Source organism: Parasteatoda tepidariorum, chromosome 2 (assembly GCF_043381705.1).
Source record: "Parasteatoda tepidariorum isolate YZ-2023 chromosome 2, CAS_Ptep_4.0, whole genome shotgun sequence".
NCBI lineage: Eukaryota > Metazoa > Arthropoda > Arachnida > Araneae > Theridiidae > Parasteatoda > Parasteatoda tepidariorum.
In genome coordinates this window covers 102,310,826-102,323,734 of record NC_092205.1, presented here as the reverse complement: position 1 = coordinate 102,323,734, position 12,909 = coordinate 102,310,826, and the positions used below count along the sequence as shown (strand labels likewise).

Genomic DNA, 12,909 nt, shown 5'->3' with positions numbered 1-12,909 from the left:
AATTTATTATTTTCATTTTCTACATTTGCTTATATAGAGCATCTTAATTTTTTTTTCTATTCTTTAAAGGAATCGAAATTTCTCGGAAGAAAAATCTATTTATTTAATTTTCAATCAGTGTTACATAAAATTCCTTTTGTGTCGCATAGTATGATGAAAAGTACTTTACTAGTACTAATAATTTGTTATTTTCATTTATAAATTAGTACTATTTGTGATTTTCATTTTTTATAATATTACACTTATGATACATGATATAATACAAGTATTTCATCTATTTTTATATAATCAGTTTTTTTTTGTTTTATAAAACGTTTCCAATTTTTTTTATTCCCTTCATGGGCTTTATCTACTTGTTTCGACTCAGTGGAACCTTATTCATCTGTAGAGGATAATAAGCCTTTTTAGGAACTCTTTCATCAAGGTTTAAAAAAAGTGACAGTTTATTTGCCTTACAATCGTGGCAAAATTACAATTTTAAACTTTAAATGCCATTTTTCCGTAAAGAATTATCTGAAATTTAAAACTGACGAGTTACTAAAATAGTTAAGGCAACGAAAAATAGAGGGTGAGAAGTAAAACTAGGAAAACCGCAGTAACCAAGGGAGAAAAAAAATGAGAAAGACAACCCAGCTTTACGTTAACACGGAGAAGAATGGAGTTGTTTAGAGATCAGAAGTGAGATCTGCTGTAGCTCACTGTTGCGGAGGGGGACAATTGGTTAAGGCATCGCTCACACAGTTGGTAAAGATCTATAAGCTGTAAGTTCGATCCTAACAGTCGACTAAACAGAAAGTGTAAATATCCTGCAAGGTACACGTTAAATTAGCCGTGGTTGAAAGTTCTCTCGTTTGTCATGGGGTGACAATTTGAAGGGAGGGGTAACCAGCTCAGTCCCTTCCACGTCGCCTGAACTTAGGTCAGAATTATATAGCATTCTTATAAATGTTCCAATCAAAAGTATAGAAGGAAGATTATTTAAATATTATATTACAATAAGATTATTTGAGTTATTATATTCTGAGAAAGAAAAGTCGAAATGGGTCGGAAGTCGCCTAGAATTTGTATTGATTTACTTTCAAAGCTATGAAGAATTTCTGATTTTGTCTTATCCAACATTATTATTCTTGGATTAAATGTGAATACAAGATAAATTAACGTTGCACTTGACAATTTTAATAAGTACCTGACAACATTATATCTGTGTAATATCAAATTATTTTAAACGAAGCATGTACCGGGTACCTGATAATAACACCATCATCGTTAGAAAGTTATTACTCTGGCTAGGTAAGCAATTTTCCGTATTTTGTACCGGATACCCGAAACCAGTTTTTAGCTCTATTTACTCGGTACCGGATACCCGAACCCAGTTTTTAGTTCTTTTCACTCGGTACCGGATACCCGAACCTAGTTTTTAGCTCTATTTACTCGGTACCGGATACCCGAACCCAGTTTTTAGTTCTATTCACTCAGTACTGGATACCCGAACCCAGTTTTTAGCTCTATTTACTCGGTACCGGATACCCGAATCCAGTTTTTAGCTCTATTTACTCGGTACCGGATACCGGAACCCAGTTTTTAGTTCTATTCACTCGGTACCGGATACCCGAACCCAGTTTTTAGTTCTATTTACTCGATACCGGATACCCGAACCCAGTTTTTAGTTCTATTTACTCGATACCGGATACCCAAACCCAGTTTTTAGCTTTATTCACTCGGTACCGAATAACCGGAATCATAAAATTTCAACGACCGACTGGATCCATGGTAGTTAGGGAGTTGACCTCATTTCAGAAAGGTCTCTGGTACGAATCCATTGTATTTACTTCGGATAACGTGTTTCTTACTTTTTAGTACAGTTAAATCAAATTTCAATCAGCCGAATTAGCCGGGCAAACCGTGAAGATTTTGCGGTTTTCATCTCCATATGGCGCTAATAATTTTACTAAAAACATTTCTCACCACAAAGGCGAGTTAAGCCTAATGTTTAATTAAAAAGTTGCTTTGTTTTCTAGAGTGGGATAAAAAATACAGAAGAATTTTAATAATAAAAATTGGAAAATCCGCTACATTGATTAACATTTCCTACACAATAAATTTTCCACCAGAAATATCGAAACATTTAAGAGTCAGTTTTATTACAGTTTACATTATTGGGTAAATTTAAAAATAAACTATTATACCACTTCCGATAGGACATTTGTTAATTTAAATTTGTATGATTTTTGAATTGTTTTACATGAATGCTGTAATAATAAATTCAATTTTTATAAATAACGAATTCGGGAAATAAATCAAATTTTAACTTCAGACCCGGAACCGGCTGGGTAATAGATTCAGTTATCACTGGGTATCTGACATTGCTATTTAAAAAGGAAAGGTTCATTTAATAGTTCAGCTGACATATTTTTAAGCGTTATTTTGCTATCCGATCATTGATTTTATAGTTTTCTTAAATATAACAGACGCCAGTTTTATAAGTTTCAAATTACTTCGTGAAATTAAAGTAGAATAGATTGAGAAATGACAAATAATCGAAAAATGTAAGCTATTTAATGTATCGATGAATTTCAAAATGTAGACTCAAAATATAAACTTTCGTATCAACATATTTTCAATAGTCGCGTAAATAATAATGCAAAATGGTAAATTATTCTTCTATACTCGGATTATCATCATTGGAACAATTGAAATAACTTTCGTTCTGAAAACAATGATCAAGACTTCATTTTTTTTTTCATAGTTCTTCTTTCTGCAGATTTTTCATTTTTTTGTTGTTGTTGTCATTCTTCAAAAATATCTGAAAAATATTTTTTATTTGTAATTACGAATAAATAAATAAATATATGAATGAAACAAACTAAGCAGTTTCAAAATACGAGTGTTTAATACCTACAGTATGTGCCGCTTTATTGCTAGTGCCATGCTTCCTATAACGATGTTTTTTGTACCAGCTTTTATCGAGACATTGCCATGATTCTTATAAGGATGTCCGTCTGTTGTACATAACACATTTTTCAGATACTATTTATAGTCTTTTCTACAGTTTCTCTTTTCATCCTACGAATACATATGTTGTAATGTCAAAGACTTAATAAATAAATGAATTTGAAATGTAAGAAGTGTTTAATACCTGTCATTTGTTATGCTAATGTTTAAGTAAGGATGTCTCATCATTTACCGAGACTATCTCTACTTCCTATAAATTGGTCCATCTTTCACAAATAAGATTTTCTTAAGAGACTGAATAAATTTTATAGTCTGGATTCTTTGTTTTATTTTCATTCTACGAAAAATATCTGTAAAAAAATATATAAAGTTTTTTTCTTTAAATTTCAAAAAATTTATTTATTAAATTAATTAAACATTTATAATTATCGAATATTTATTACCTGTCATTTCCATGCGAACGATGTCTGTGTGAGGATGTCTATTTGGCTAATCATTTATCGAGAAGTGCCATTCTTTCTTATAAGATGTCCATCTTTTGCCCACAAAATTGTAATCAGCTTCTTGAGGCTTATACACGGACTAAATGAGTGCTTAAAGTTTCCTTCTAATACTGAAAACCGCCTTCGTAAATTTCAAGCACCACATTAGAAATACTACTAATCAGAACTTGCATAAAATCTGGAGATTTTCCATCGTTTTTCTTTCTTTAAAATTTAACTCATTGCACACTGTATTCTATCTGCATATATGATTTAAATCTTTGACCTATCGCCTGCTAAGGCACGCACATCTGTAGGAATTTCCGCAACTGCGTTGCTTGAAGAATGTTTAAGACTTTTCATATTCGAATGTAATTTTTTTAACATTTTTCCTCAAACAACAATTTGCAATTAAATGGTATTGAAATTGATTGCTCTTACGACCAATATTTCGTTTTTAATAAACTCTGGTTTCTTCTTCATCAACCACCATTGAATCATATTCGCTTTATGAGAAGGAGCAGGGCCAGATGGAAAAGACTTCGCCATTGAGCAGATTTATGATCCGAATGTTTCATTATACGTTCGAATATATTTTTCTTTGTTATCTTAAGTTCAAATAACACGTAATCATTACAAAAACCAGACTGGAAGCATTTTACTTCTGCTTAGCTCTATGTGCGTTCTTTCCATATGTGTTTCTCTCTGACAGTTAAAAAAGATTTTTCAGTGTTAATACTTTTTTCGTTCTTAAACAGAATTCATCTGCCACAGCTGTTAGCATGCTGCTGCAACATTCTCATTGTATTCACATGTGCATGTTTAAAATGCTTTACTTCACACCTTTTAATCTCCAACGGGTTCTTAACTGTTTCTTATAGTTGATATATGCAGATTCTCTTTAAAATAGTTTAAGTGCTGCACACTTCTGTTTGATGATTGAGAGTCTGGTGCCTAAAAATCTAACTATTTTCAAGTATGCTTCGTTTAAGTTCGGTTGTATGTTTTTATTTCAATTTGAAATTATTTAAAACTAAAACGAAGAATTCGGTTTTTGCAGGCATTTAATTTCTTTCGTACCCAACTCACAAATGTGTCGTTTTGAATCGTAATGTTATCGCTGGTGATGTGCTCGGGTAAATCATTCTCAACGACTGTTGTTTCCAGGCTGTTTGTAGTTTGGGTACTTGTAGAAATCATAATCTTTCTCGGAACAGGTGCTTTCCGTTTCTCAAACTCGTCGATTTCTAGAAACTTCTTTAATTCCCCAACCTTCTGCTCTGAACAAGCATTTTTCTGTTCTAACACAACAACTTCCTTTTTTAAATTCTCAATTTTTTCTACCAACACCTTAATATACTTGCACTTCTCGCATTCTTTTTGTTGGATTTTTTCCGTTGTCTCTTCAGATTCGATGTTGGCTCTCTTAGCACTAGGAGGTTTTAAACTCATTTCAGCTTCACGCTTCACACCCTGATTTCTATTCAAGCTAATCATTTGGTGCTCTTCTATGTTAGGGTTAACAAAATGTATCCACTTCGTATGTGGCCCTGCTCCTATTTGCCGGCCACTCTTAAAGAAGCAGTGGTCAGATGCCTTTGTGGCATTCCATCTCTCTCTCCGATCGGGCATCAGAAAAGTATGGATGAAATTCAAAGCAAGCTTGACTTGCCCGTCAGAAACGCCCGTCTCAGAAAACATTCCACAAATGGAACTCTTAAAAGATTCACTCTAAAAGAATACTGCAATTAATTTGTAATCTTGAATATTTTTTTAAAGCTTAAAACAACATTTGTTAACTACCTTTATACAATTGAAATTTTTTTGAACAACCCTGCGAACATTTGAATATCTTTGAACAATGACAAGCCTTAAGAGAAGCTTTAGAAAACGAGTTACGAAGATTTTTAAAAGATCTACACTTTAAAAAAAAATTCAGATCTTCATTGTAAAAAGTACCGGACTCGGGGTGTGCGGTACTTTTTATCATAAAATTCATTTCTACCGGTACAAAGAAACCAATATGCCGTAATTTTTACAGTAATAATTACCGTAAAATCACTGAATCATTCTAATAAAATAAATATTACTGTAAATATTAAAGTATAAAATTTTTATTACATTTTAGTAAGTAATAGATGCTTTTAGCTAAACAGAGAACACATGGCTTGACATTGTTTCACATTGAATCCCTCCTCTAAAGAAAAAATGTATTAAAAATTAATTAATTTATTATTTTTTGTGCAAACAAATATTTTATATAAAAAGCTCTAAACATTATTTTTCTATAAAAAATATAGTTATAATTTTTTTTAATTTTCTTTTTTCTCCTATAAAAAGTTTTCGCAACTATATTTTAATCAAAATACATTAAATATGCTTTGAGGCTTTATATTTAGGCCTGTATTGTGATAATTTTTTGTTACTGAACAGAATAACTTGTAACTTGGATTATCAGAAGTAATCATTCAACTAAATAAATTTTATATTCTATTAAGAATATTGAATAAAAATATTTTATAATCGTTGGTGACCCAATTTTCAGGTTAAGGACTACTATTTCTTAACTCTGTAGCCTTGTAATTTTGAACCCTACCCAGAAGGCAAGAGTAGTGGGAGAAATTTACCTTCATGGAAGGCTTTTTGATGGAACTTTGTATTTGTGTTATATGGAGAGGAAAACCTCAAACGGTTAGCCTGACGGTAAGGGGTCTTTAACCCTTGATCCGTCTTCCACTGAGGATATTTTACGTGAGTACTATGATCTGGGTGCGGAATTCGAACCTACCATCCATCTCTGGGGATTCGAATCCGGTTCTCCTCATTGGAAGGTGAACGCTCTATCTCCTGAGCCACCACGACTCGAATAAAAATATTAATAAATATATATCTACCTGAAGGATGTTGAATAGGACAGGATAAATATCTCTTTCCCAGTTTCCGGCATTGGATGATGTTCCTCCAAGGGCTTGGTTGGTAAATATCTCCAGAACCATCATTCCAAACGCCCACAAGTCATATCCTTTGCCCTCAATCGCTGCTCCACTCCCGAGGGATGGGCAAGCTTCTGGTGGTCTATAGACTGGTGGCAAGCCAAGTTCAGACCTGTAAAACAGAAATAAATCTTTCTTAAATTTAATTCAATAACTCTCACCTCGAGTCATAAGTAACCCGGGTTAATAATCATCTTATAAGATAGATATAAATCAAAGAACTTAAATCAGCTTTAAAGTGACAAATACACCAATGCAGTTTTAAAGAGCTGTGCATTAGCAATTCAGAGGTACCGACATTAAATTTTAGGTTCATTTCAATAGTTTTATTGTCACAAAATTAAATATTATATTTAAAAAAACCTCATTTCAACGCAGGGCAATTTAATGAAAATACTTGTCTTTCATATTAGAAGTTTGCTTTAAAGAAGGGGAGCCGTCCCTTCTGCAGAGGATCGAAATTGCGATGCCATGTCTTCGGCTCATCCTTAGGAATGTTTCCCAGACCGTCAGCAATAGTCCTTTGTGCAGCTCTAGTGTGACGTAAATAAAGTACCGACCTATCTAAAACTATGTTCGAGGATTCTTGAACAAAAACTTAACATTTTGTTTTCAGTTTAAATATGTCAAATAGATAATAAGTAAATAATGACAGTTAAATTTTAAAACCATGCAAATAAAAAACAAATTTGAATATTGATTATCTCAAAATAAAAATACTCCTAGGTATACAGTTTGAGAAATATTAAACAAATCTTTAATTGCTCACCTTGGTATTGCTTTCGTTGTTGGAGCAAGAAAAGAGAAATCACAGATAACAGCTTTGTGATCATGCGAGATCAAGACATTGTCTGCTTTTAGATCTAAGTGACAGGCCTCATTAGAGTGCAAATATGTCAGACCACAGAGAGTGTCATAAAGCCTTGATTTTATGCAGTCTAGGGCACTTGACTGACTCAAAAAGTGCCTGTCTAGGACTGCGTGTAGCAAAGTGTCCCGGTGCATGGGCATTACAAAAATTGCTACATCTGGGTTATTGAAACTAAAGTATTCGAGGAGGGGGATAATGTTTGAGCGAGATAATTTGGGCCAAATTTCGGTTTCATTTGGTTTTGCTACTTCCAGGGCGACAACTTTAACGGCAACTTCTCGACCGGAGAAGCCAATCATTTTGTACACATCGCCAAAAGCGCCAGATCCAAGCTTGTCGATGCATACAAACTGATTGGCTTCTAGGATTCTCATGGCATCTCTTCTGTGCTGGTAGTATTCTCCGGATAAATCCGGGGGGATGGGTTCATCTTGATCATCATCATCACTCTGCGTGATATCTGCGAATTTTCCCATTTCTCAATCTTTTTATCAATACACAGGAATTTAATTCCCAAAATCAATTTGCAGTTTAGCAAGAACACTCTAATAAGCGCATTCAATCTTGAAAGTACAAGTTAGAATGGCCAACAATGCATTAGAAAGGGTTTATATAGTGTTTTAATAAAGAATATGGCTTATTGTTCGTGAAGTAACAATTGAAATTTGATTATCAAGAAGTAGTTAAATGTTTTGAACAATAAAATTTCGTTTAAGTTTTATGTTACTAAAATTGTATAATTGTAATTCATTGCTAGAAAAACAGTAAAATGACTTCTAAGTGAAAAGTGTACATTGTTGGAATTTTTTATTAAAATCAATATATGGAATCAAGAATCTTTAAATACATGTAAATTATAAGTATCAATACACCCTTATTATATCAATTTAGAATCATAATTAAAAATTAATATAAAAAAGTATACTCATTAGAGGGCGTGACTTAATATTTAAGCGATAAAAAATAGATCGAAATCGTTCAAATCAGTCTAGTAAAATGAAATCATAGGTGCTTATTAACAAATAGTATAAATTTCTTACTGTGTAAATATTCTCTATTCCCCCCCCCCTATCAGAGACATGTTTTAGGTTCAAAAGGTTAAGACATTCGAAAAATCCATGTAAACGACTGTGTCACGACCATGTAAACGTGTACTAATAATATTTATAACGTTAACGAGTACTTACCTTGGTTTCATTTAATGTGCCGTCATTTTATTTAATCACTTTACAAATACCCTGCATTTAACGAAGATATTTATAACTGTAAATGCCATTAGCAATTTCAATAAATCAAATGTAAAGTAAAAAATTTAAAAATCTAAAATTAACGCAGCTGTCTTTACAGTTAAGTATCGATGATTTAGAAGCTCTTCAAGCCGATTAGGTGCTAAGTGATGGTTGTTTACAACCATCAAACGAACAATAAACAAGCAAACTAACATGAAGTGCTCTTTCAACCAAAGTATTGTAAATCATTCAACTGTTAAACAGAAAAAACTTTTTTTTTTATGAATTTAATGGTTGAGCATGTATTTTTCACCTAAATATTACAGCGTCTAAAACCTAAACAGTATTTTTCTATAAAAAAAAATACTATTTTTTTTTAAATGTATGTTAAATTCTATTTTTTTAAATTGTAAAGCAAACTATATTTTTTTATTGTAATGTAAACAAAATTCAAAACAACGTTCTTAATTTTAATAACTTCAAAAGTGTGCGAATTTAGAGTAGGGGAGAGTGGGGTCAATTGTAACAGGGTACTATTGTAACAGAGCAAAAATTTCGAGTGTCGGGTTCTAGATTTGGTTCCTAGGTAGCGCACAAGGTGTATTTAATAAATCTACATGCACGCCCCTGCTGGCAACCATTTTTATGTACTTTCGAAAGAGTTACNAAATGTATGTTAAATTCTATTTTTTTAAATTGTAAAGCAAACTATATTTTTTTATTGTAATGTAAACAAAATTCAAAACAACGTTCTTAATTTTAATAACTTCAAAAGTGTGCGAATTTAGAGTACTAATTTTTTCTCTTTCACTGTACAAATAACACAATTATAATCTTCATTTTTTTACTGATTTACATTTATTTCAAAGTAAGGAGAAACGCATTGTAAAAAAGGTTTTCTAGATTTATCTCAATACAAAATTTAATAATAACTTAACTAAAAAAATTTATGCAATGAACACTTATTACTTTTTTGATGTCAGACAAAACCAAAACCTATAATGATAATTGGAAGTTCTTTTTAAGATTTTTAATTTATAAGTTACAGTAGTTTTTTTTTACTCATAGACATTTTAAATTACTTTATCATCATTTTCACTTTCTTACTCCTACACCTTAAATACCTTAAATCCCTTTAAGAAATAAAATTTCGTTATTTTTTTTTGGACAAAAAGTTGTTAAATAAATCAAAGAGTATACCGGATATTTTAGGTTTACTCTATGTTTAGAGGAAAATCGAATCGAAATAGTTTTCATTTCATAATAATCTCACCGGATCCTTAAACATAACGTGAATGCTAAAGAATTCTTAAATGTTGTTGTGTCTAATGCAACTTGCTAAAACAAGCAAGTCTGCTTGGTGAAACCAAGCGAATTTACGGCAAAGGTTGCGTTTCTTATTTTTCAGTGGCGCCATCTTTGGTCAGGAATACGACTTCAGCCACACACACGTCACTGCTCATTTATAGGGCGAACCCATTCATTCATCCACGGATCATAACTTTGACCTGAACCAGAGAACGATACATCTCTAATTCAGTACCCCAAGAGGCATGATTTGTTACGGGGATGTGGAAGACTTTGTGGCCCAACAGATTTAACGTGCACAAGTCACTCTTTGCTACGCGGAGAGTCTAAGGCCGGCGGGGAACGAGCTCACGACCATTTGGACATGGGCCCTAACTCCCTATCAACCCGATTAATCCCGGCAGAATTCTTAAATCTGAAATTTGTTAAACTTAAGGTAAATCTGAGATCTATTCGCTGAACTTGAAATCTAATTGTACCTGCAATATTTTGCAGAAAAAATTGGTCTTTATTCAACATCTTGAAATTTTATGCAGTTTGAATGAGCTGTAGGGTAATGAGAAGAAAAAAATGTTCACAGTCATAAAATGTTTTGCTTGTTTCAAATTAATAAGTTAGCACAGTTTCATTTTTATGTAGCGTCTATTGAAACTACGCAAACACGTTTAATTTTATCCTTATATGTTGACAAGTATTTAACTATAGACATTTTTCCTAATAAATAAAAAGTAGATCGGAATGACAAAGTAACGTTTTCACTGAAATTTGACATGAAGATATAGTCAATAAGCTTAGGCGTTTAAAACTTTTAATTAGTGAAAATTCTTTAAAAGACATATTATTTTCGTATTTATATTATTATTTATATTTATTCTATATTCATTATTATTTATATAATATTTATTCTATATCTATTTTTAAATTATATCTAATACTCTCTCTTTTACATATTATTATATTATATCTAATACTCTCTCTTATACATATCATTATGCAATATCTAATAGTTATATCTACTATTATTCAAACTATTGTAACATATTCATAATGAATGAAAAAATACCAAAATATATTGTAAAAAATTCAAAGAAAAAAAAACTGAGTTTCGCAAATGAAAAAAAAAAATCATCGAGCATTATGTTAACATTTTTTTATGCTTAACAGCATGCAGAGTATTGTCTTCATTATAGCTCAATTGGTTAGATATTCTTTTCTTAGAGAAGAATTTCAATTTAAAAATTGTTTAATAACATTTTAGGTGGCTAGAGTTTAAAGTGTATTAGTTTTTAGATACAAAAAAAATTTAATTTTAAGGTACAATCGATAATTTAAATAGTTTTATTCTTTAAGTTGTACAAATTTTTTAAGAAGTCCTGACGCCCTTTAGGAGTCTACTGGTGGATATGAATCCCGCATCCGACTTGCACCGATCACAGAGCTGACCTGAAATATCCTCAGTGGTAGACGGATAGTGGGTCAGAGTCCCTTTGCCGTTAGGCTAACCGTGGGAGGTTCTCGTGGTCTTCCTTTCCGTGTAACGCAAATGCGAGTTAGTTCCCTCAAAGAAGTCCTTTACAAAGGCAAAATTTTTCAAAATATTTGATCCAGGAGTTTCCTTGTCTTCTGGATTGGGTTCAAAATTACAATGCTGCAGAGTTGAACATTAGTAGTCATAAGCCCAAAAATTTCCTCGGCTGTTCAAACAACGATCATAAAATAGACTAAAATACACAGAGTTTAAAACGGATGCGACACAAAACAGATCTTCATAAAAATTTCGCGAATATCATTCCAAAAATCTTGGAAAAATAGTGGAAATTGAATGTTGAAATAGTGGCACTTCTTAATTATGAACAATTACAATAGATTTTTTTTTTAAAAATCCTAATGCATTCAAAATCCCTCATCCCCTCCCTAAAAAATAAAATACTACTTTATTAGGAATAATAATTATTAAGCTATTTTTAATCAAAAAAAAAAAAAGCTTCCTTTCGTTTTCATCTGCGGGGAGTCTCGTGATATTTCGCAAACTCACGTCACCACCCATGTCCACATGCCGTTCGTTAATAATCGCTGTGCTGTGCTTAATCATTACGTTCTTGCTTAAGTTTGAATTTTCTTAATTAAATCCGACTATTTTGGATAGTAAATAACTATTCGAGTACAAAGATATGTATAATAAATTGTTTCCTAATGTAGCTTAATGAAAATGAGGGCTTATGAATAACGTATTTTTACAATATTGTTAAATTTCTATGGTACCCACTGAAACATTAACACTTGAAGAAATTTTAAAGTTCTGAATATTTATGCTTTTTTTTTAGTTCAGTAAAAAAGGTGTTAGGTGAATGAGTTATGAATGCCTAATATTACTTATTAAAATGAAGAGTTGTAAATACAAAATAATTTTGTTCCTTAACCATATTTTAATTTTAAAGTATATTTCAAAATCATTTTGGGAGATTTATTTTCATATTAAGTGAAATAAAATTTGAATTAATTTTTTATGCAGAATAGTTTTAAATTTTAATAACTTAGAAAAGATTAAATGATTACCCATTGTCAAAATGGGTCTTGTTTTTAGGTATATGGCGTGCGCACTTTCTTTGGACGTCATCACACTTTTCAACTGCATACAAGAGTAATAGTAAGCAGTGCTATAGCATTTGACCATGCTTTGCTATGGCGACGGCTGCTGTTTGATAATTTTTTTAGATTTATTTTCACCAGCAGTCATTCTTAAAGTATTTTTATATTCTTCTTATTATCTAATTAGGAGGCTTCGCCCCCTGCTCGCTGGCGCTCGCCAATCCCTGGAACTGCTTTCGCAGTTCATATCGGATTGCTTCGCAATCCGATGCTCGCTCATTGGATACGTTCTTAACGTCTAGCTTTTGTATACTTTTTTGAACACTGAAGTTCCGAAAACTTTTCACTGTAGAAAATTCTAAACCTGTGCATTTCAATATTAATTTGAAATTGCAAACAGTTCACATATTTTTCTTAATCACACTATTCTAAATTTCAGTTGTTGAGAAAAGTAACTGTTGTAAGTTTTGTTTTAAAGTCTTTCC

At 31.9% G+C, this 12,909-nt stretch overlaps 2 protein-coding genes across 2 annotated transcripts in view; one reads left to right on the top strand and one right to left on the bottom strand.

Annotated features, from left to right (window-relative positions):
• LOC107453275 (U8-agatoxin-Ao1a) overlaps window positions 1-12,909 on the top strand; it is a 474,367-nt gene that overhangs the window by 282,606 nt on the left and 178,852 nt on the right. The window lies entirely within an intron of this gene.
• On the bottom strand, window positions 4,458-7,774 carry LOC107455264 (uncharacterized). Its single transcript, XM_016072774.3, has 3 exons — window positions 7,197-7,774; window positions 6,329-6,539; window positions 4,458-5,165 (listed from the first exon to the last, which is right to left on the bottom strand). Exons 1-3 carry the CDS (start codon window positions 7,772-7,774, stop codon window positions 4,458-4,460), a joined length of 1,497 nt encoding a protein of 498 aa, XP_015928260.3.

Coding starts and splice junctions, on each gene's coding strand:
- LOC107455264 (XM_016072774.3), bottom strand. CDS start 7,774: ATGGGAAAATTCGCAGATATCACGCAGAGTGATGATGATGATCAAGAT. Junction 6,540..7,196: donor ACAACGAAAGCAATACCAAG/GTGAGCAATTAA, acceptor TCTGTTTTACAG/GTCTGAACTTGGCTTGCCAC. Junction 5,166..6,328: donor TCCTATTCAACATCCTTCAG/GTAGATATATAT, acceptor GTATTCTTTTAG/AGTGAATCTTTTAAGAGTTC.